Below are 24,763 nucleotides of genomic sequence, written 5' to 3'. Positions count from 1 at the left end.
AACAAGACTTAATTAGGAAGTGTGTTGGGGAGTAAGAGAAATGGAATCATTCTCCCTTTGGGGCTTGAAACACCAGGCGACATGATGCCATTGGCAGGATGGGAACACTGTGGGAGAAGTTCCCAGCCTGTCAATGAGGTTTATGCTTTTTCTCCACACTAAGCCTCTCCCAAGTAACCATGAGACGCTGCACCTTACGTTATGGTCGGCAGAGGCACGTTAACAACAACTTAAACACTGAACAAAATAAGGCCAAGGCCAAAGCAGTGAGAGGCAACAAAGACCTCCTTCCAGACACCACCAGCCATTCATCAGAATTCTGAGCAGTTACTATCCAACTACAAACGCGCACACCTGTATTATCACCCCAGCGTTCCTGCAAGTAGTCCATACATGCGACAGGAAGTGTGTATATTCCTACTGAAATTCGTATCTGCTATGTCCACATTAACTCCATCAAGTACAGCAATTTCTAGCTCTTTATGTCCCATTAGTAAGTTCACGTGGACTCCCACTCACTACCTCTTTCTTTCTAACCCAGTCAGAGAACAAAATTAACACATTCCATCATAGTTTCCAGACCCCATGTCTTCTGGGGCACCTCTGTTCTTCAGTAATGAGCCTCAGTTTACTTATCCCCCAAAGGAAAGGATAACAGAGTCACTAACCTAAGGAACCAGTTAAATAAAAGCAGAACTGAATGGAAGTCAGGGCATACAGATTCCTATGCAGACTGGTGGTCCTTCAGCACCAGGAGTGCTGGGACTAAGTACTAGCAAAGTGTTTTCAAAGGCTAGAAATAAACTACTGCCCTGTATATGATCACTCCACTCAACCCCAAACAGCAGCAGGTGCACACACTGGGCCAGGTGCACAGGAAGGCCCACCCAGCCGGCAGGGGGGGGGAGGAGAGGAGGGGGAGTGGGAGCAGGGGAGGGAGGGGAAGGGGAGGGGAGGAAGACAGGGGAGGAAAAGAGGGGGAGGGGGAGGGGAGGAAAAGGGGGGGGAGGGGGGAGGGGAGGAAAAGAGGGGGAGGGGAGGGGGGAGGGGAGGAAAAGAGGGGGAGGGGAGGGGAGGAAAAGAGGGGGAGGGGAGGAAAAGAGGGGGAGGGGAGGGGAGAGGGGAGGGGAGGGAGAGGGGAGGGGAGGGGAGGGGGGGAAGGGCAAGAGAGAGGAGAGGGGAGGGGGAGGGGAGGAGGAGAGGCGAGAGGGAGGAGGAAGAGGGCAAGAGGGGAGGGGGAGAGGAGGGGAGAGGACTGGGGAGAGAGAGGAAGAGGAGAGGGAAGGGTAGAGGAGGGGGAGGGAGGAGGGGGAGAGTTGGAGAGGTGGGAGGGAAGGAGGAAGGGGAGGGCAACAGAGGAGGGGGAGGGGAGGAGAGGTGAGAGGGAGAAAGAGGAGGGCAAGAGGGGGGAGGAGGGGGGAGGAGGGGGGAGGGCCCGATGCCGCCCCCCTGCGCCTGCTTCCACGTTCTGTGCTCTCCTCCTTCCCTGCCCACTTCCTTGAAGACAAAACCCGAGTTATTTCGTGAACTTAGCGAACCGCCACCAAGTACAAATTACTGAGGAAACATGTCCGGGCCTCCCGCGTGCCCCGCCCAAGCGGCTCTCGCTTCCTCAGTTTCCTCAGCCCGCGGGCGGCCGAGCGGGGGCGCCGTCCGCAGGGGCGCGGGGAGGGCGGCGGCGGAGCCGGGACTCGGCGCTTCCCACAACTCGGCGCCGGCCGGGGCGGGGTGGGGACGCGGGGAGGGAGAGGGAGGGCGGGGAGGAAGGGGAGGCGGGGAGCGGGGGAGGCGGAAGGGAGAGGGGGAGCGGGGCAGGGCAGGGCAGGGAAGGAGGGGGCGGCCGCCCGCGCCCTCGCCTCCCGCCTCCCGCCGCCGCCGCCGCCGCCGCCGCCCGGCCCAGGAAAGTAGGCCCAGCGCGCGGAGGGGCCGCGCCGCCTCGCCCGTATCATTCCGCCCGCGCTGCGGCCCGCCCGGCCAGTCGCGGCGGCGGCCCGGGTCCGCGCGGCCCGCGCCCCCGCCTCGGCGCTCCCGGCGCCCCCCGCGCCGCATCCGGGCACTGGCGGGCGGCCCCGCGCACCGGCCGCCGGCGGTCGGGCGGGTGGGTGGCCGCCGGGCCTTACCGGAGTCGCCGCGCGCCTTGCTCTCCCTGGGCTTCGGGGGGCGGCCCCGCGGCATCGTCGGCGCGGCGGACCACCCCTCACTCGCACTCACACACACACGGGCGGCGGCGGGGGCGCGCACGCGCGGGCACCGGGGCGGGGGCGCGCCCGGCCGGCGGCGGCGGGGGCGGGCGGAGCGGCGGGCGGCCGGGTGCGAGCGCCGCCGGGCTCACGGGGGAAAGGCGCCCGAACGCGCGGACGGGAGCGCTCGAACCGCGCCAGCCTTGGCGGGTTCCATGGCCCGCGGGCCGCGGCGGGGGCGTTGGGCGCGGGGCGCGGGGCGCGGTGGGGGCGGGGGCGGCGCGGGGCGCATGCGCGGCGCCGTCGGGCCCGGCGCGGACGGCGGGCGAGCGCGGCGGTCACCTGGCCGGGTGTTGCGGGCGGCCGAGGGCTCTGGGACCGGGGGTTCAGGACCCAGGTGGATCAGGGCGCTAAAGACAGCGGACCTGGGGGGGGGAGGTGGGTGGGCGAGGGTCCCGGAGGGGGGGGGTCCAGGGCACTACGGGCGAGAAGGTCCAGGTGGCGTGGGGAGTGCAGGCCGAGGGGGTCCCTGGCCCAGGCCGCCTGGCCGCCACGTCCCGTCCTGGGAGGTGGAAGCCGCCTTCCTGCTCGAGGCTGTGGCAAAGAGGGGGAAGGAACCCGAATCAGCCAGGGGTCCTTCGTGTGCCGGGAGTGTAATACGCGTGGACATGTGTTTACCTGCGTTCATTTAATTCCAGGGAAAACTCTCGGGAACTTCATCCCGTGGTGTTTCAGAAGGGCCTTTGACAGCGTCCCTGCGCAAACTGCGCTTGCGGTGGGAAAGGCCTGGGACCCCAGGTTCAGACAGCACCCTCGCCTGAGGAGGACATAGCCAGAAGTCAGTAATGCTCCTTTCACCTGATGTCGTACGTTAAAACTGACAATTTCAAACGGGTTGGTCCTGTGCTTTTGTCTTTGTCCAGGCGAACTTGCACAGGACTCTAACTCGGTAAACGCAGCAGCGCAGCGGAGTCGAGTTAGAGGCTTGGCCCGGCAGGCATCGCGCAAGTAAGCCCGGGGGTCTAACCTGATCCTGGCATCCTGAGTAAAATTAATTCAAAGCAGTAAATAACGATTGCCAATTACTTGCGAGTTACTATGGGGGAGTACAAAAGTGAATGGAACAATCTACCCACCAAAAACTTAGAACCTGGTGGGGCAAGAAAGACACAAAACCGGTCAAAATGTTATAACAGGCTTTAAAAGTCCCCGGAGAACTTTGAGATGAACAAGATTAATTATAAAAATAGAAAAGGTACTCTTTTAACTCTGTCTTAGAAAATAGTTGCATTTAAGTAGAGACGATTAAAAAAGGGCTTTCCAAGTCGAGAAAACAGGGCAAGAAGGGGAAAAATATTAACTAAGGATCTTTTACTTGTCAGGTGCTTTGTATACATGTTTGTGTGCGTTTACATGGATTGAGCAAATAAGGTATTTAAAAAGAAACAAGATCCAAAGGCCAGAGAGCCTGGGGGAGAAAATCCAAGAGAAGTTATTTAACTTCCAGGTAATTCACTTCGAAGCCAGCCCAGCGAATGGCAAATGGGTTTTAGTAATTATTTCATTCACATCTGCTTTTGAGTGCCCCTTAACACTAGTAATTTACATAAAATGCCAGTAATCCTTACAACAGTCATTTGAGGCACCATTTTATGGATAAAGGTAAGGAGGTTCAGAGGGGTTACCTCATTTGCTGAAGGCCACATAGTTTGGAAGCAGATCCGAGATTCAAAACCAAATCTGCTTATCTCTTAATCCCATGCTACTTTTAGCTGCATCAAAGCAGGAATCTACATAATAAGTTTAGACAAAATCTGACTTTCCACATGCATTGAAGTAGGTTATAAGGCTGAGAAAATAGATTGGAGGCAAACCATAAAAACGTTTGGACATATAAATCAATTTGGATTATATTGTATATGAATTCGTATCCTATTTTATTCTGAAAAGGATTTGAAGCAATTTACAAAAATATATGTATATCAGGGTAAAAATAAATAGAGGAAATCCTTGGTAGCATCTGATCCAACTCTGCCCTTAGGCCTGGGAGGCCATCAAAACTGCCACCTCTAGATACAAACAAAAATGCCACCTACACAAAAACAGCCACAAACGCTGACTTGTCTTCTCTGGGATTCTGGCTTTTGAGCACTTTGTGGTCCTCAGTGGGAGGCTTGTTCTGCTTCACAGGGTCGTCCGTTAGGAGAGAAGCGCCTCGTGTACACAGCGCCCTGCTCTGACTTCACCGCTGTCTTCCTTGCTGGTCCCCACCCACTCCTGGCCCCTGGACACTGCAGGGGTCCTGCCTGGGCTTCCGCTACACTCACCCCTTGGCAATCTCAATCCCATGACTTCGCACACTGGCCCTGTGCCGTGGCTCCACCTGCATCTCCGTGTAGCTGAACTCCAGGCTCCAGCCCAGACATGCAGGAAAAGAGAAAAACAAACAGAGGTTTCTTAACATACACATCAGGCCTGTACATGGGACTACTCAGTGAGGGGTATCTTAAAGGGGCAGTTAGTATGTGGGAGTCCAGATACTAAATTAGTAGGGGCAAAGGAGGGAGGAGACAGGCACTGATAGAAGATAAGGTGACCTTTTTTTTGAGAGACAAATGGGCCCGTAGGAGAAGAGACAGAGATCTGATAGTCTCCGGACAATGTCTTTCTGGGTGTGGTGCCAAGATTAGAACTGCATCTGGGAGGGGACTCCTGATAATTGAGTTCTTTCCGGGAGGCTCTGCTTTTAGTCAGACAAGGGATTTCAGAAACTCAAATGCCTTTCGCTCCGAATAATCCGTATGCCACGCGGGCATGCTTTGGCATGCCACATCCTGGCCCTTCACTAGCCTCCGACCAGTCTCCCCGAGTCTTCCGCCTCGACCCCTTCTCATAAAATGGAGCACACGCCCAGGCCTCAGCGAGGGTCCCACGGATGACACCCGTGTGGCATCTGTCAAGTGCGTGGCAAAGGGAGCACACTGAGAGCAACTCGCCCGTGCGCTGCTGGTCCACCCAGCGCGGTACCAAGGCAACTCACAGCTCCAGCCTGCCCAGTGGGCCACGCCCCTCCCAGGATGAAAACTCACAAAAATCCCATTATTTTTCTGATCACTCTTAGATAATAAAATGTCCTGAAGTCACTTTAAGTTAGAAAATAAAGTATCAATTCAGTCCAACATATTAATCAACTCTTCAGTTGTTAATCAAAGGTAAACATCCCCCACTGCCCAGTTAGGACCACCTTTTGGTATATTTCCTGCCCTCAGGTGTTGCACGCTTCTCTTTCTTCATAATATCTGATCTGTTTCTAATTTTTAACAGCTTTATTGAGGTATAAGTGACATATATAATATCACATATATTTTAAATATACAATTTGAAACATTTTAACATGTATACACTCATCAAACCATCACTCCAATCAAGATAATCACCCCAAAAGATCTCACTTGTTTACTGTCTCTCAGGGATCAATGTCCTTTGTTGTCTGATGTCTGAAATTTTGAGAGCTATCACTTAATATGTTGTGCCCAGTTTAAAACAAAAAAAAAAAAACAGGTTAAATCTAGTCCCTTTCATTGCATCTTGAATGGAGATGGAAGATCTGAATTACTTTTTTATTTATTTTTATTTTATTCTATTTTATGTATTTATTTATTTATGCTGTGCAGAGACAGGGTCTTGCTCTGTAACCCAGGCTGTAGTGCAGTGGCATGATCATAGCTCACTGTAGCCTCACACTCCAGGGCTCAAGCGACCCTCCTGCCTCAGCCTCCTGAGTAGCTGGGACATGGGCACACTACCACACCCAGCTGGATTTAAAAAAAAAAAAAAAAAAGTTTTGTAGGGATGGGGTCCAGCTACATTGCCCAGGCTGGTCTCAAACTCCCATCCTCAAGTGATCCTCCCACCTTGGCCTCCCAAAGTGTTGGGATTACAGTCATGTGCCACTGTGCCTGGCCTATTTTTTAAGGGAATGAATAAATGACCTAACTATATGAGTCAGGGTTCTCCAGAGAAACAGAACCAATGAGCTACACAGAGATATGTAAGAGGATATTTATTCCAGGAATTGGCTCAGTCAATCATGAAGCTAAGAGGTCCCACCGTCTCCATTTGCAAGTTGGAAACCAAGAGGTGCTGGTGTAAGTCCTAGAGACCAAAGGACCAAGAACTGAGAGCTAAATGCCCAGGGGCAGGAGAAGATGGAAGTCACAACTCAAGAGAAGAGAGCAAATTTGCTCTTCCTCAACCCTTTTTGTTCTGTCTAGGTCCTGAAAGTGTTGGTGAGGGTGATCTTCTTTACTCATTCTACTGACCCAAATGCTAATCTCTTCTGGAAACACTCTCACAGGCACACTGTAAAATAAGGCTTTACCAGCTATCTGGGTTTACCTTAACCCAATCAAGTTGATAAATAAAATTAACTACCATACTCATTTAAAGTGTTAAAAAAGCATTAAAAGCCATTAAAAACTAAGAAAATTAAAGAGAATCAACTTGAGTGTTGGAAAACTGTCTCATCCCTGCCAGTTTCTGAGCCTTTCAAGGTATTTGACTAGAATCGTTGATATAATCTTGAAAAAGAAGAACATCATTGGAAACCTTGCCCTTCCTGATTTAAAAACCTACTTCAAAGCTACAGTAATCAAAATAGTGTGATACTGACTTAGAGACAGACATACAAACCAATGGAATGGAATGGAAAGCCCAGAAATAGACTTGTAGATAGATGGTCAAGTGATTTTCAGCAAAAGGGCCAAAACCATTCCATGGGAAAAGGACAGGTTTTCAACAAATGATGATGGGAAAACTGGATATTCACATGCAAAAAAAGAAAGAAAAGAAAAGAAACTGGACCTTTACTTTCCACCGTACACAAAAATTAACTAAAAGTAGATCAAAGACCTAAGCATAATGTAAGAACTAAAACTATAAAGCTCTTAGAAGAAAACTTCAGGACATTGGATTTGGCAATAACTTCTTGGATATGACACCAAAAGCACAGACAACAAAATAAACAATAGATAAACTGAACTTTATCAAAATTAAAACTTTTGTGTGTTGAAGGGAACCATGAGGCCAGGCGCAGTGGTTCATGCCTGTAATCCCTGCATTTTGGGAGGCCGAGGCAGGAGGATTGCTTAAGCCCAGGAGTTTGTGATACAGTCAGCTGTGATGAGGCCACTCCAGCTGGGCAACAGAGACCTTGTCTCATTGAAAAAAAAAAAAAAGACACTATCTACTTTCACTGAGTAAAAAGGCAGTCCACAGAATGGGAGAAAATATTTGCAAATCATATACCTGATAACGGATTATATCCACACTAGATAAATAAATCTTAAAAACACAACAATAAGACAACCCAATTAAAAAATTAGCAAAAGAATAGATATTTTTCCAAAGAAGATATAAGTATATTAATATAAGTACATGAAAAGCTGTTCAACATCACTAGTCATTAGGGAAATGCAAATCAAAACCACAATAAGATACCCATTAGAGTGGCTATTATAAAATTTAAAATGAAAAACAAACAAAAATACAAAAAACAAAATAAATGTTGGCGAGGATGTGGAGAAATGGAAACCCTGGTGCATTGCTGGCGGGAATGTAAAACAGTGCAGCCCTTAAGGAAAACAGTTCATCAGTTCCTCAAAACATTAAAAATAGGATTCCCATGTAGTCCAAATATACTAAAACAATTGGGAGGGTCTCAGTCAGATACTTGTTCACCCATGTTCACAGCAGCATTATTCACAATCAATAAAAGGTAGAAACTTAAATGTCCATCGACCAAGGAATGGCCAAACAAAATACAGTATATACATATAATGAAATATTACTCAGCCTTAAAAAAAGGAAGTTCTTACAACATGGATTAAACTGTGAAGACATTATGCTAAGTGAAATATTAGTCACCAAAGGACAAATACTGTATGATTCCGCTGACAGGCAAACTCACAATTCATAGAGATGGTAAGGAGAAGGGTAGGTGCCAGGGGCTGAGGGGAGGCCAGAGCATCAGTGTTTGTTTTGTTTTTGTTTTGTTTGACAGTGCAGGTCTTCAATTTATTTTTTTTCTAGTCAAGTGAGTTTTGATACAAGTAATGAGTGTAAATTTTACTATTACATTAAAATATCTCAATAAATTTCATTAACATGTAAAGGAAATATAATATTTCACTAGAAATAATTTTTAAACTTACCCTCAAATATGTCTTTTTTTGGATGCAGGCAAACAATGTGAATTAATCAAATCAGGGTAATTGGGGTATCCATCTCCTCGGCATTTATCATTTCTCTGTGTTAGAAACATTCCAGTTCCACCCTTACTTATTTTAAAGTATGCCCTAACTTAGTGTTGACTATAGTCACTGTGTTGTGCTATCAAATGTTGTTCATTCTCTCTAGAGAGTGTTTAATGGGGACAGAGTTTCAGTTTTGTAGGATGAAAAGAGCTCTAGAGATGGATGATGCTGATGGCTGCAAAACAATGCGAATGCACTAATGCCATGAGCTGTACACTTACAAATATTAAAATGGCAAATTTTGTTATGTATATTTTACTATATTTTTTAAAAATCATAAATAAAATATCTTCCCTACAGAAGTCAATTTTGTGTCTAGTTAAGAAAATTCATCTTTAGTTCTATAGACAAGAATTATTTGCACTGCTATCGATTTTATATATTTTAATTTCTACCAACAGAAAAGTAAATAACCTCATCAATAGAAAGACAATCAGAAAAGGAAATTTTTTTTTTTTTTTTTTGAGACAGAGTCTCGCTTTGTTGCCCGGTCTAGAGTGAGTGTTGTGGCATCAGCCTAGCTCACAGCAACCTCAAACTCCTGGGCTCAAGCAATCCTTCTGCCTCAGCCTCCCGAGTAGCTGGGACTACAGGTGTGCACCACCATGCCTGGCTAATTTTTTCTATATATATTTTTAGTTAGCCAGATAATTTCTTTCTATTTTTAGTAGAGACAGGTCTCGCTCTTGCTCAGGCCGGTCTCGAACTCCTAACCTCGAGCGATCCTCCCGCCTCAGCCTCCCAGAGTGCTAGGATTATAGGCGTGAGCCACCACGCCCGGCCAGAGAAGCAAATGTTTTAAAACCAAATAGTTCCTGGGGTGGGGGGTCTGCACAGAAGGATACCCAGTAGTCTCTTCTGCCTGTGTTCAAGTCTGACCATTTCTTGTGACGCGGAGAGAAAGCCCCTTCCCTGGACTTCTGAGTGTGGGTGAAGAAAATGAAGATCCAAAGCCCAGTCACACACCCAGGAGTTAAATGTCATGTTGTAAATGTGGTTTTGTTTCTGTTTCTTTAAATACCCGTTTCCTGCTCAATATTTCTGTCATTTCATTTGTGACATGACAGTATCATTCCCTGTTAAAATGCCTCTTTTGTCCACTAAACAAAGATTTCTGAGGGCAGGTTCATTGCAGTGTGCCTGGAGCCCAGTATTGGGCCTGGGCCATATTAGAAGCCAGATGAATGAATGAATGAACGAACACGGGTGGGAGATGCGGATGGAGACTGGATGGAGTCGCTGTAATCTACACTTGATCTCAAGAGCAGGAGGAATTTCCTCAGGCAAAGAAGCAAGTATTAGCACAGAAGTTCCAGAGAAGAATGATCATCTCACTAAATAAGATGATTCGTCACACAGTGAATGGGAAACTGGTCCATGAAACTAGGACGAGTAAGATATGGAGGGACTCGAACACCAGGCTTGGTGGTTTGCATTTAATCTTACGGCCACTGGGCAGATCTTTTTGGTGTGGAGAAGAGCATGAAAGATCTGCTTCCAGAGGGGCTTAGGCAGATTCTATACCTTCTTTATTACGCAGATTTCCTTAGACAATATTTCATTCTAAATACCTATTAATATCAAAAAATTATAGGATTTTTCTATGGAATGTTGGGAAATTGAAAATGCATTTTTCTTCATTACATTAGTAAAATGAAGTCACTGGGCTGGAAAATACTTTTGCTGTTATCATCTTATACAGATCTCTCATTGATGGGTGGAAAAGCTGAATCCCAGAGAATTTACTTGGTTTAAACAAAACAAAGCAAACAATAAGAACAACAAAAACAAAGTTTCCAGAAATACAGTGAAAAGTACAAACATCTTTTCATAAATGTAAAAACTGAGCTCTCATCACACAGATCCTTAAGTGTTTCCGCCACTGGAATACTTCAGTGTTGTCAGCATGTGAGAGTTTGAATACACAAATGGACAATGGCCAGACTACATGTAAAAATAGAACTTTGACTCACAATCTATAGCAACCTGTCCAGAAAACCGAGCCCTTATCTACTATAAACAACCCAGGACGGCGGCCACTGTGCGTCAGGCTTGCAGGAAGCCAGATTGCTAGCTACAGTGACTGTGGGCCCTAAACCGCCAGGACTTGATTATTAACAGACAGCATCCTTAATTTTTGTCCCCACTTCCAATTTAGGACCAACCAGTGTAGGGCAAACATGCCCCCAACCAGTCACAGAGGAGGCTCAGCTTCCCCAAGGCAGTGGCCTCCCCTTCCTCCCACTGCCAGGCTTCCCCTCCTCTGCATCCCGCCAGAATGCAGGTGCTATCGCAAGCAAGAAATAAATAGCCTTTGCTTTTCTCATTTGGTTGCTCTTTGTTTATTTCCACATGCAGCCAAGCCTGCAGAATTGTAATCTTCACAATAGTTTATTCACGTCACCATGGTCCATGGGTACACGATTAGGAAGCAGAGACTTGGGCAATAAGAATTACAAGGCCAGGTCAAGGTTAGACAAATAAACGTGGTTTTACTAATGGACTACTGGGTTCCTTAAGGATGGCCGCTCTGGCTACTTTATGAAGTCCTACACCACCCGGCTACTGGGGGGAAATTGCCAGACTTTCTCAATCCCTTGGCTTTTGAAGGACATATTTAAATCTGATAATGTTCTCTATATTTTTAACTTTTAGTTTGTATACTAGTGATGGCTTCTTTTTGATTTTCATCAGGTGCAAGAAAAAAGCTATCAAGTTAATAATCATTAATCCCCAAGGAATATGATATTCTCATAGACCAGCTCTCTAGTCTGCTATCAATACTTATCCAAGGCTTCCCTAAAAATAGATACAGGAAAATAACCCATTTGCCAGTAACGTGGCCTCATGGAAAAAAAGAGAGAGAAATAACCTAAATGGAAGCAGAGTTTCTAGCATCATTATATTTTTTTCTAGCACCCTAAATGATAATTTAAACAGTTAACTGAGTTCATGTAAGTTTCATTTTCTGGGACACCAATGAAAATCACTGCCTGGCACAATGGAAATCGTAACTGGACTGAGATCAAATGTCATGTCTAAGGGTGTGATGTTGGATATGTTATCTGAACTCACTAAGCCTGTTTGTCCATAAATTGGAGGAAGAACATTTACCTGACAGGGTTGATGTCAGCATTAAAGAAATGAATGTACATGTGTGCTTCGCAGGACTTAACATACGGGAATCCTTATTGAATGAATGACAGCTGCAATAATCAGCATATTATCATTACCTCCTTGCCAGGCTTGCTTTCCCTGTTTAAAAAAACCATGACACTTGTTAAAGACAGTAAGGCAGACTTTATTCAAGGGGGGCCCCCAACCTTTCTTCAAGATGTGGCGCCCACTTCAATGGGCCTTTGCAGTGGGGCAGAGAGATTGGGCTCAACTCCGAATACAACAAGAAAAAGTGGGAATTCATAGCCAAGGAGCAGGCGAGGGAGTCAGCGGATAGGAAATTGCTGAGAAGAAACTTCGATTCTGGCTAAACCAACCTAACCAGATTCCTGCTGAAGGCAGGCCAGGTGATCTGACCTCACCCGTGGGTGGGGAGGCTGAGGAACCTGGCCAGATGGAGGGTAGGGGCTTCTGGCCAAACTGACTAAGTCGGATTCTGCTAAAATTGGACAATGCAGACAACACGGAACTGCAAAACTCAAGACCTGGCTGAAAAAGCGCTCAGAGGAGGCGAGTGGCGTTTGGTGAAGGAGATGATCTCTGGCATCCCCCGATCTCCGTGCCCGGCGTGAGTGCTGCGCACCACTGGGTCATATGTGAAGACAACAGAGGTGGGAAAAAAATGCTGTATTTTTTCCTTAACGCAGTCATTCATTATTAACAAACCATCCATGGATGCTAAAATACCAGTGCTCAAGAAACAAAAACAAACAAACAAAAATACCAATGCTCCTCTTCCTTAAACGGGACTCCCTGGGGAGAGACTAAGGATGCTATCTACCCGGTTGGTCGAGATCCATTTAGCATGTGCCATGGGACACAGGTGGTGTGAATGGGACACAGTGCTGAGAAAGAAATCACCGCTAATTTAAGAAACTTAGGATTTTTAAGGAAAGGTAGATGCAGCAAACAGATACTACGACACAAGGAGAAACAGTAAGTGGAAAGAAAGCAATGTACACAAATTAGTAGCATTTCTATACACCAGTCATGACCAAGCTGAGAATCAAATCAAGAACTCAATCCCATTTACAATAGCTACAAAAAACAAAAATAAAATACCTAGGAATATACTTATTATATTCAAGGAGGTGAAAGAGCTCTCCAAGGAGAACTACAAAACTCTGATGAAAGAAATCACTGATGACACAAATAACTGGAAAGACACCCCACGCTCATGGATTGAAAGAATCAATATTGTTAAAATGACCATCCTGCCCAAAGCAATGCACAAATTCAATGTGATTCCTATCAAAATACCAACATCTTTTTTCACAGAATTAGAAAAAACAATTGTAAAATTCATATGGAACCATAAAGAGCCCAAACAGCCACAGCAATCCTAAGCAAAAAGAACAAAACTGAAGACATCACATTGCCCAACTTCAGATTATGCTGCAAGGCTATAGTGACCGAAATAGCACAGTACTGACATAAAAGTACACACATCGCTCAGTGGGATAGAATAGAGACCCCCAAAATAAAGCCATATACCTACAACTGACTAATCTTCAACAAAGCAGACAAAAACATACATTGGAGAAAGGACACCCTAAAACAACTCCATTAAAAAGTAAGCAAATGACATGAATGGACATATTTCAAAAGAAGACACACAAATGGGCAAGAAACACATGAAAAAGTCTCAATCTTCACTCATAATCAAGGAAATGCAAATTTAAACCACACTGAGATATGGTTTTGCCCCACCTCACCCCAGTCAGAAGGGCCATTCTTAAAAAGTAAAACAACAATAGATGCTGGCACAGATGTGGTGAAAAGGGAACACTTATACACTGTTGGTGGGAATGTAAATTAGTACAACATCCATGGAAAATAGTGTGGAAATTTCTCAAAGAACTAAAAGTAGACATACCATTCAAACCAGCAATCCCACTACTAGGTATCTACCCAAAGGAAAAGAATTCACGATATCATAAACACATCTGCACTCATGTTTATCACAGCACAATTCACAATTGCAAAGATGTGGAATCAACCTAAGTGCCCATCAACCAATGAGTGGATAAAACATATGTGGTATACACACACACACACACACACACACACCCATACACACACACCCCATGGAGTATGACTCAGCCATGAAAAGAATGAAATAATGTCTTTTGCAGCGACTTGGATGGAACTGGAGGCTGTTATCCGAAGTGAAGTATCTCAAGAATGGAAGACCAAACGCCACAGTTCTCTCTGTACATGGGCACTAGGCTGTAGGTAACACGGTCACATACAGTATAATGGGCCTTGGAGACTCAGAGGAGGGGAGGCTGGCAGGAGAGAGGGATGAAAAATTACCTATGGGGCACAATGCACACTGTTCAGGCAATGGGTACACAAAAAGCCCAGACTTCACCACTATACAATTCAGCCATGGAACCCAAAACCACTCGAACCCCTAGACCATTCTGGGCTAGAGTGAGTGCGTGGCATCACCCGAGCTCACAGCAACCTCAAACTCCTCAGCTCAAGCAATCCTTCTCCCTCAGCCTCCCGAGTAGCTGAGACCACAGGCATGCGCCACCATGCCTGGCTAATTTTTTCTATATATTTTTAGTTGTCCAGATAATTTCTTTCTATTTTTTTTAGTAGAGACGCAGTCTCGCTCTTGCTCAGGCTGGTCTCAAACTCCTGAGCTCAAACGATCCGCCCGCCTTGGCCTCCCAGAGTGCTAGGATTACAGGTTTGAGCCACCACACCCAGCCCTCACTGTGGTTTTAATTTGACTTTCTCTAACCACTCATGGTGTTGAGTATTTTTCATGTGCTTTTTTTGCCATCCATATATCTTCTTTGATATAGTGTCTGCTCAGATCTTTTGCCCCTTTTTATCAGAGCGTTTGACATCTTATTATCGAGTTGTAGAGTTTTCCAGATACACTAGATACAAGTTCTTTGTCAGATATATGTTTTGCAATATTTTCTCCTAGTGTGAAGTTATAGCCTGTTCCTTTCTGTAAGCGTCTTTCGAATGACATATCTTTATTTTTTTTGAAGTCCAAATTAGCAATTCTTTGATGTTTTTTGTATCACATTTAAGAAATCTTTGCCAAATCTAAAGTCACTAATATTTTGTTACATTCTGAAATTTTTATAGTTTGAGCTATTATATTTAGGTCTTTACCAATCTTGAGTCAATTTTTGTATGTACTATAAGCTGGGGGTCAAGGTTCATTTTTTAAGATATAACTGATTGTTCTAACATCATTTGTTTAAAAGATTATCATTTCCCTATTGAAATGCCTGGTCAACATTATTTAAAATTGATTGAGTATGTATTTATGGGACTATTTCTGGAATCTATTCTGTTCTGTTAATTTATTTTTCTGTTTTTTCACCAATACCACACTATCTTTATTACTGTAGCTTTCTAATGAATCTTAAAATCCAGTATTAAGTTCACCAACTTTGTTCTTCTTTTTCAAAGTTGTTCTGAAGCTATTCTAAGCCCTTTTTCCATTCTCTAAAGTTTAAAATCAACTTGTCAATATCTACCAAAAAATCAGCTTTGATTTTAAGTAGAATTTCTTTGAAGCCATAGATGGATTTGGGTGAAATTCATACCTGAACAAAGCTGAGTTGTCCGACCTATGAACACAGCATCTCTCTCCGTGTGTGCAGGGCTCCTTTCATTCCCATCAGCTATATTTTGCAGTCCTCAGTGCTCAGGTCTTGTCCATATTTCATCAAATATATCCCTAAATGTTTCATATTTTTGATGTTTTGTTAAATATATTATCTACTTTCAAACTGATTGTTCAACTGATTTTTTAATATTGGCTCTGCATCCTCTAAGCTAGGCAAAACATCAAAATTCTGAATACAATTTTCATATTATCTTATGATTATCTTTTCATAGAACATAAAAGGGACAATTTGGAATTTAAATTCAATTTTGAGGCACTCTGCAATTACATTTTTTTCAAACAATACCTATTTATCCCTTTTTAGTAAAATGTTTCATCCAGTTATCATTTCAGTCTCAGAACTACTTGAGGGAGGCAAGGGGTGTTAGTCCAATTTTGTACACAAGGGCATGGAGACCCAAAGGAGTTAAGTAATATCCTTGTTCAAGTTCATGGAAATAAATAGTAGAGCTGTCAGAATCCCAGGTTTGGGCACCAAAGGTGTCAGGGTCTGCCCTCAGTTCTTGGTGTGCTCTGGGCGGAAGAATAACCAGACACACCAGAGTGACAAGTTAGAACATTATCCTGGTCCTCTGACACCTTTCTTGGAAAACTCACCAGCAGGGCCAATACGATGAGATGAAGTAACCTCAGGCAGGGAGCAGTTTCACAAGACCAGCTCTTTTTTGTAGAATAAAAAGGGTCTGTCTCCACTGGTGGAGACAGACCAGCTCACTGACTGACCCTCTCACTACTCCTGACTTCTGGGATTGTTTCCTTTTATTAGCCCAGTCCGTGTGCTAAGCCCTACACCTGGGCGTGGCAGGTGTAGGATGTTAGCAAAGGATCAACAGGTGTCCTCAAAATTCCATCTGCACATATGAGCTCCCTCTAAGAAAGCCCACCTGGGGGCTGAACCGAAATGCAGATTCTAGCTAACAGCATATTAACTACCCTCAGGTTACTCTAGGTCACTTTCTAAATCCTATCAAGCCTGGGCTGGGGAATTCCCAGACTGACAGAGCATCCCTCCGTCCCCAGGTGCAGCAGCTGCTTGGGATAGGATTGAGGGTGGGGCAGCACCAAAACGCTTCTGCCCTTATCCTTCTTCCCAGGTGGAGCAGTTGCTCCAGACAGCACCAAAGCAGGGAGCCCTGGTCCCAAGAAGAGCCAGAGATCCTAACCATCGACCTCACAGAGCCGTCCTCCAGTGATCTTCAGATCCACGCCCAGAGCTATTTCCACAGGAACATGACCCACACCAGCTCCGTCTCCATATTCTGTGTTTATACCGGATCCTACACCAGCTCTCTCCAGCCCTCTCATGTCTTTGAGGATGTTTTTTCTTTATTCATCTGCACTAAGGACTGAGGCAGAAGCAACAATCCACCTCAACCACAGCTACATTCAGCTGTAGTAGGAGAGACAGCTCACTGCCTAGGGCCTCCCCCTGGGAAGCACGACAGGTCAGGAAAAGCCACTTAGCGAGGTGTGCACCCTGCCACCCTGCAGACCCCCCAGAGCCAGCTCCTGGGAAGACGCCTTACACCTTCTTTGGAGGCGGTGGTTAAATACCTTTTGACAACTATTATACACAGATCTTTTCCAAACTGCAGCCACCCTCCCCACTTAATGAAATAAAATGTAGATTTATGTTTAATTGCATTTCCATAAATCTTTTGAGGTTCCCTTTCTATAAAACATTAAGGGCAGCATGCAGTGTGAACTCCAGTGACATAAACTACCATTTGAAAGTGTGATCTATGTGTGTGTTTCCTCCTAAATAAATAAGAACACATTGTGTGCTCTGTCATTCCATGGGAATGTTACCCTGTGCAATCTTCCAGGCCTGCTAACCTCCAGCCTTGGCTAATCGCTTCAGCTCATTCTTCCAGAAAATTAGAGAAGCTGTTGTTATTCTGTGGTGAGTATAAACAGCTGATAATTTTTCTCCTGAAAAGAAAACACAGAGATATTCTTATATTTGGAGGCAGGAAAACCTCATTTGTTCAATTCCTCCCTGAGCATGAGAGGTTTAATGCAAACTGAGCCTTTCTACCAGCAGATTCACCTCAGCTGCCCAGGGGGCGGGAGAGGATGAGTGGAGAACTCCCCTTCCACACGCCCACCCCCTCGCCTATGCTACAGCGCTGGAAGGAGCACATTCCCCCTCGAAGTTTTGGGGGGCGGGCTGACGGTGGCTCCGTGAAGCTGAACATGTCCAACATATTTTCTCCCAGAGATTCCTGACAGGTGCTACCAGTAAGCCTTCACTTGTCAGGAAAATACCGGTGTCACGCGGTGGAACCCCAGGAAAAATCACTTTCCCTTTCTAGGTCTCAAACCGTACACTGAGAAAGTTGAACTAGCTGCTCTCTGAGGTCCCCAGGCAATTTAATATTCTATGACTGCTCTAGGATTCAACCATAATGCATCAAGCACTGCTTCCCCCGCCCCAAGCCTGTTAAACAATGGCTAAAAGTCAACCCTTGCGCACTTCCACTTTAGGGTTCAGCCTGCCCCTTTCATCAAAGATGTGAGAGTTGCACTTGACTATAATAAAAATAAAAATGTGCTAATGATTCCTGAGCAAACTCAGACTGCAGTTTCATTTGCGCAGGTCTCTGACGCGCTGAGCTGCCCCTCTCTGGGGAGGTGAGGTGCCCAGAGGGCAGCCAGATTTAAAGAGAGGACGGTACTACCCCATCCCCCTCCATCCTAAACACGGCCAGCATCCCTGCCTGTGAATGCTGACCTGGAGCCACGAGGCAGAGCAGAGGGTCCGCGTACCTGTCCCACCGTCCTACGCTCCCGTGTCCTCCTCCTGTCCCAGACCCCAGCCCGCCAGGCCACACAGGCTCAGAGCGCTGCTCCTGGTCACTTGCGTGGCATCGGCATCAGGACTTAGTGACACCTTCAGCTTCTCACCATCTCGGGAGCGCCTCCAGTTCTCCTTAGCGCACCCAGGACCAGTCCGCACACACCTGTCTTCTCCGTCCTCTCTGTCAAGGGACACGTCCGCCCCCGCGGGCTGCATCACCCGCCGTGCGGAGCCCTCCGTGCTTCCCAGCAGTGGCTCGCCCACTCCCGGTTCCTGCCGGATTCCCGGGACAGCCGCGCCCGACCTCGACCGCGTCCCCCTCCCCCGCGCGCGCCGGCCCGCCCGCCCCGCCGGAGCTGCTGGAGCGCGGCTCGGGCTTGGGGCTGCGTCGGTGCCGCCCGTCCCCCTCCCTGACCCCTCCCCACCTGCAGTGCCGACCCCGGCGAGCACCCGGGCGCGCATTTCCAACCACCTGTGGGGTCTTCCGCAGGGAGTTCCCGCCGTCAACTCGGAGTGCCCTCGTCACGCCTGAACCCTCTTCCCTCCGCAGCCCACCTGCCCCTCCGACAGCAGCGACCTTGCTTCATAGCATCGTCCTTCCTTCGCTTCTTCGGCTTGTCCCGCGTCACCTCCCTGACACCCCTTGCGGCTGGACACCAGCCTCAGCTCCTTTTATCTCCATCTCGTCCTCTCCGGTCCTGTGGCCAGATCCTGATCTGAGACCCGCATCCTCTTGACTCGTGGCTTCTGTCACCTCGCTAACACATCTGCTTTCAAGCTCTGCTCTCGCTGCTCCACCTTCTATCCTGCCATCAGAGTTCCATTTCTCGAATTTAAGCCTGATCTTTCACTTCTAAGCTAAAATATTTTGATGATTTGCCAATTCCCGTCCTATGAATTTAAACATAGAACATGTTTTGCTTGAGATGCACAAAATGGTAGAATACGGCTACCAACACCTGCATACCCATCGCCCAGCCCTCTCACGTAACGGCTGGACCCTGTGTCCTCACAGCTCTGGCTGTGCCTGGCTGCAGGGACACTGCCATCCCAGCACTGGTGTCCAGGACTCGGGCTGGGCACTTTCATGGTGTAAGGTGAGGCCTGTGTGCACAGCTCTCTCCCGCCTTCTCCTCCCTCCAAGAAGTGACCCCCAGAGACAGAGCTTGGAGTTTACCATTACCGGATATTTCTTTACCTTTTTACTACCTCGGTATCTCCAAGCTACATGTGGTATTATTTTGCCTACTTTGTATAAGCGGTATTATACTGTATATATTTTTATGAATCTTTTCTCTCTCTTTCTCTCTCTCTCTTTCTTCTTCTTTTTTTTCTGAGACAGGGCATCACTCCGTTGCCCAGGCTGGAGTGCGGTTGTGCAATCATAGCTCACTGCAACTTCTAATTCCTGGGCTCAAGAGATTCTCCTGCCTCAGCCTCCTGAGTACCTGGGACGACAGGCATATGCCACTATCTTCAGCTAATTTTTTAATTTTTATTTTGTAGAGATAGGGTCTTGCTATGTTGCACAGGCTGGTCTTGAACTATGGGCCTCAAGCAATCCACTTGCCTTGGCCTCCCAAAGAGCTGGGATTGCAGGCATGAGCCAACACGCCCAGCCCTTTGTTCTCCTTCAATTTTGTGAGGTTATACATATTTTCACTGCTATGTAGAGTTCTAGTCTATGGCTATATGATAATGTTATCTATTGTCCTATTGATGAAATTTAGGCTATTTCTATTTTTGTATTACAAATAATATCACCTTGCACATTCTTGTGCACACCTCTCTGTATGTTTAAATATGCTGGGATGTAAGAGTGGAGTTTCTAGAGTTTTAAATGATTTTCCAACATGATTACAATAATTTACATTCTTACCAGCAGGATCTGAAAATTCCTGTTATTGTACCTTCATCATCATGTGGTACTACCAGGCTTCTTGATATTTTCTAACCTGTGGGTTTTTGAGTTTTCCTAATTTCTAGGGAGGTGGAACTTCCGTTCCTATTTCTTTCTTCCCCACTGATTTGCCTATTCTTATTTTTGTCTATATTTTAAAATAAGTTTATATTTTATTGACCTTTTATAATTCTTTTTATAGGTAATTAATATTCTATCAGATAGATGTATTTTAAATATCTTCTTCATCTGTGGCCTATTTTAGTTTGCTTTGTCACTGGATAAATTCAAGTTTTGATTTTAATGTAATTTTATGTATCAGCCTTTCCTCCATCTCAGTCCAGGGGGGGAGAGCCCAGGGCGAAACCGTGTCTGCCAGTGAGGCTGGGGAGTCTGAAAGTGTTAGGGCAAGAGAGTAGGAGACAGGGCTGAGACCCCACCCAGGGGCTTGAAGATCCAGTGCAGGTGTTGAAATAAACCACCCTCAGGCAGAAGCTACCGAAAGGGGCTGATAACCACAGGCAAGAACCAGCTTCAGCTGGCTCATCAGCTGTCTCTGCCACCTTACAAGAAATTTGGCTAATTATAATATCATTTACATTGTGGTTTTAAAATTTCTCTGCCCTTGAAATCATGTGACAGTTCTGAGACAGCCATATAAAGTATGAAAATGGGAGGGAACCCAATTCTAGGAATTACTACCCAAATTCTTAGTAAAAGCTAACCCCTTGGTCTTGAATATTGCTCCCCTCAATTAGTAAGACTTCGAAAGACCAAAACCCGCTTCTCCAAGCAGCTGCTCTCCCCTCGGAGAGTGGACTTTTGCTTTCAGTTATCGCTCGGCTTACCTCGTGCATCCTGAAATTCTTTTCCTGAGATCACCAAGAACTTGGAAAAACTTTCACTCTGAGGCCACTAACAAAAGCACATTTTAATTCTGGGAGGCTAGGAAGGAGGATAGCTTGAGCCCACAAGTTCATAGACCAGCCTGGTCAATAGCGAGACCCTGTCTGGACAAAAGAAAAAAAAATCCACTTAGCCAGGCCTGGCACACACCTGTAGTCCTGGCTACGGGGGAGGCTGGGACAGGAGGATCACTTGAGCCCAGTAGTTGAAGGCTGTGTGCGCTGTGATGACACCACTGCACTCCAGCCCAGGCCACAGACTGAGACGCTGTCTCAAAAGAGCAAAGGGAAAAACGCATGTTAGACCATCCATCAAACAGGGAGCGGCGGGAGGGGAAGCGCGGGTCCCGCGCTGACAGCCCTGGGGCTCCGCGGCGGCCTCACCCGGTGCCCAGGCTGCAGGCACCGTGGTCAGTTCCCACCTGGCCAGGCCCCGCGTCCGCCCCGCGTCCGCCCCGCGCTGGCCCCTGGGCCCCTCCGGGCGCAGCACCGCGCGCTGCCGCCTCCGCCGCACGGGCCGTTGCGCAGTGCGCGTCTCCGCGGCCCGGCCGTGCGCGCCCGCGGGGCAGGAGGAAGGTGAGGGGCTGGGGGCGCGAGCGAGCGCCGGGGCAGCGCGGGTGGCGGACGCCGCCTGGCGGTCGGGTCGGGCCGTGCGGTCGCGGTGGGGCCCGACCCCCAGTGGAGCGCGGCGGAATTCGGGGGCTCGGCGTGGCAGTGACACCGGTTCGCTGAGCGCTGACAGGGTGGTGGCTGTTTTTAATTAACAGTCTTACTTTTTTACACTTTTAGACTTACAGAAAATTTAGGCAGCTACCCTAGTTTCCCCGTTAGGGTGGTACATTTGTTACAATTAATGAGCCAATTTTGATACATTATTATTAACTAAATTCCATGCTGTAGGTTCACTGATGTGCCGTACGCCTCGGTGGTTCTGACAAATGCGTGCATCTGCCCACCACTATGGAATCACGGAGGACAGTTTCGCCGCCCTCGCCCTTCTCTGTGTTCCCCCTGGCGTCCCCCTGCGGCCCCACACCTGGCAGCCACGATCTTCTACTGTCGCCACGGTCTCGCCTTCCCCAGACGTCAGGGGTGGGAGGCGCACAGCATGTGGCCTTTCGGGATCGGCTTCCTTGGCGGGCGCGGCGCCTGCGGTGTCCTCCGCGTCTCCCTGCGGCTCAGTGGCGCGATTCTTTTTAGGGTCGAACAATTATCCATTGTATGGATGTACCAGTTTGTTCATCCAGTCACCTACGGAAGGACACCTTGGTGGCTTCCAATTTTTCACGATCATGAATAAGGTCACTATAAACATTTATGTCCAGGTTTTTGCGTGGACACAGTTTTCAGCTCAATTGGGTACACACCTCTGTGTGCAATTGCTGGATCCTATGGAAGAGCCTGTTTAGCTTTGTAACCAGCTGCCTTCCCCAGGGGCTGTACCACTTTGCATTCCCATCAGCAATGAATAAGGGTTCCTGTTGCTCCACATCCTTGCCAGCATTTGCTATCGTCAATGTTCTTGGTTTTAGCCATTTTAATAGGAGTGTAGTAGTATCTTGCTGTTTTAACTTGAAATTCCCTGATGGCGTACGATGTGGACCATCATTTCATACACTTATTTACCGTCTGTACATCTTCTTTGGTGAAGTGGCTGTTCAGATTTTTGCCTATTTTTTACTTGGGTTAGTTTCTTGATATTGGGTTTTAGGAGTCCTTTGTATATTTTTGGATACTAAGCCTTTGTCAGATATGTGTTTTGCAATGTATTTTAATATATATTTAAATAAATACACAGATATTTAAATAAAATATATTTGTTGAGGTGTTACCTAAAATAATTTCCTATGCCATCTGTGCTATGCTTACAACACTTCAGGAAATATTATTTAAATCTTCCATTTAAAATGAAATAAATTTCTGTGGACATACAATTAAAGCAAAATAACCAGTGAGTATCTATGGAAACTCACTGCTCATGGACTGCATCCTTATTTGACATCTCTGTTTCAAAAATGATGGACAATTATGACCTATGGTTCAGGATGCTTAACACATACCAACATTTTCTCAACACTATTTGCTTCTGGGTTCCCCAGAAATACAAACTTGAATTATATTTATTTCATCATTTCTTGATACTTTAATATAATTATTACTCCAAGAGGTAGAGCTTGGTAGTAGTATAGTTTTAGACATGGTGCCTATACCAAAGGAGATTTTTAATGTCAAATAGTATATAGCAAGGACTGTGTGACCTTCTATTCCATACCAGATTTTTCCAGGAGCTATTCTATAGAGTGACACCACAGAATGAGAATTCAGGAGAGTCTAGAGTCTAAGAGTCAGGGAGCCAGACCTCTTATGGTGATTTACTAGTTGTGTGCTAAGCCACTTAACTTTTCTGAGGCCCAGTTTATTAATCTACTTAGAGTAAATGATTGCTAATGGTCTCTCTAGTTTTGACAACCAGAAAAGACCCAGGATAGACAAAGCCATCCTGAGCAAAAAGAACAAAACTGGAAGAATCACATTACCTGACTTCAATTATACTACAGAGTTGTAGTAACCAAAACTGCACGGTATTATTGTAATAACAGACACATAGACCAATGGAACAGAATAGACAACCCAGAAATAAATTCACATGTCTATAGTAAACTTATCTTTGACAATGTTGCCAAGAATATACAGTGGGGAAAGAACAGTCTCTTCAATAAATGGTGCTGGGAAAACTGGATGCAGAAGAATGAAACTAGACCCTTATCTCTCAGCATATACAAAAATCAAATCAAAATGGATTAAAGACTTAAATCTAAGAGCTGAAACTATGAAACTACTGAAAGAAGACATTGGGAAAATCCTTCAGGACATTGGCCTGGGCAAGGAGTTCCTGAGTGATACTCCCAAAGCACAGGCAACCACAGCAAAATTGGACAAATGGGATCATGTCAAGCTAAAAAGCTTCTGCACAGCAAAGGAAATAATCAACAAAGTGACAAGACAATCCACAGAATGGGACAAAATATTTTCAAACTACCCACCTGACAAGGGATTGATAACTGGAATATACAAGGAGCTCTGATAACTCAATAGGAAAAAAGTAATATGATTAAAAATGGTCATGGGATCTGAATAGACATTTCTCAAAAGAAGACATACAAATGGCCACCAGGTACATGAAAAAAGGCTTAACATCATTAGTCATCAGAGAAATGCAAATCAAAACTACAATGAGATATCATTTTAGCCCAGTTAAAATGGCATTTTTTTTTTTTTTTTTTTTTTTTTTTTGAGACAGAGTCTCGCTCTGTTTCCTGGGCTAGAGTGCAGTGGTGTCAGCCTAGTTCCCTGCAACCTCAAACTCCTGGGCCCAAACGATCCTTCTGCCTCAGCCTCCTGAGTAGCTGGGACTACAGACTTGCACCATGACACCAAGCTAATTTTTCTGTTTTTAGTAGAGACTGGGTCTCGCTCTTCCTCAGGCTGGTCTCAAACTCCTGAGCTCAAGTGATCCTCCCACCTCAGCCTCCCAGAGTGCTACCTTCTTATATTCCCACCAAGGTTGCCATTTCCCAAATCTTTGCTAACAAGAAGTGTTACCATTTGGGAGAAAAAAAATCCTTGCCATTTTGTGTCATCAAGAAAGGTATATTTTATTATATTTTAATTTTGCATTTCTTTAGCAACTATTTTCTATGTGTTCCTTCACCTTTTAAGCTTTTTCTTTTGTGAATACGTATTTGGGTTCTTAACCATTTTTCCGTTGGGGCTAGGGAGATGAGGTTGACTCTTATTGATCTGTGAGAGCATTTTACATATT

At 46.1% G+C, this 24,763-nt stretch overlaps 1 protein-coding gene and 2 long non-coding RNA genes across 5 annotated transcripts in view; 1 reads left to right on the top strand and 2 right to left on the bottom strand.

Annotated features, from left to right (window-relative positions):
* The window catches only part of ZNF236 (zinc finger protein 236), a 118,034-nt gene extending 102,744 nt beyond the window's left edge, over positions 1-15,290 (bottom strand). Inside the window, exons 1-3 of one of the 3 annotated variants that reach the window (XM_045527678.1) lie at positions 15,253-15,290; positions 4,508-4,591; positions 2,859-2,997 (exon numbers count right to left, since the gene is read on the bottom strand). In XM_045527678.1, coding sequence (XP_045383634.1) covers positions 2,859-2,868 — 10 coding nt within the window. In that variant the 5' untranslated portion in view covers positions 2,869-2,997; positions 4,508-4,591; positions 15,253-15,290. Of the gene's footprint in view, positions 1-2,120; positions 2,225-2,858; positions 2,998-4,507; positions 5,559-15,252 lie in introns of those variants that run through there. The other 2 variants (XM_045527679.1, XM_045527677.1) reach the window with 2 other exon arrangements.
* LOC123621774 lies at positions 2,485-5,622 on the top strand. The gene is made up of 4 exons (XR_006729235.1): positions 2,485-2,577; positions 2,879-3,018; positions 3,104-3,687; positions 4,371-5,622. It is a non-coding gene; the product is annotated as an uncharacterized LOC123621774 (long non-coding RNA).
* LOC123621776 lies at positions 15,287-18,425 on the bottom strand. Its single transcript, XR_006729237.1, has 3 exons — positions 18,105-18,425; positions 17,145-17,267; positions 15,287-15,386 (listed from the first exon to the last, which is right to left on the bottom strand). It is a non-coding gene; the product is annotated as an uncharacterized LOC123621776 (long non-coding RNA).
* Positions 18,426-24,763: the final 6,338 nt, after the last annotated feature.

This window comes from Lemur catta, chromosome 16 (assembly GCF_020740605.2).
Source record: "Lemur catta isolate mLemCat1 chromosome 16, mLemCat1.pri, whole genome shotgun sequence".
In the NCBI taxonomy this organism is placed as follows: domain Eukaryota; kingdom Metazoa; phylum Chordata; class Mammalia; order Primates; family Lemuridae; genus Lemur; species Lemur catta.
The sequence above is the reverse complement of the archived record's forward strand: the minus strand, read 5'-3'. Positions and strand labels throughout refer to the sequence as shown.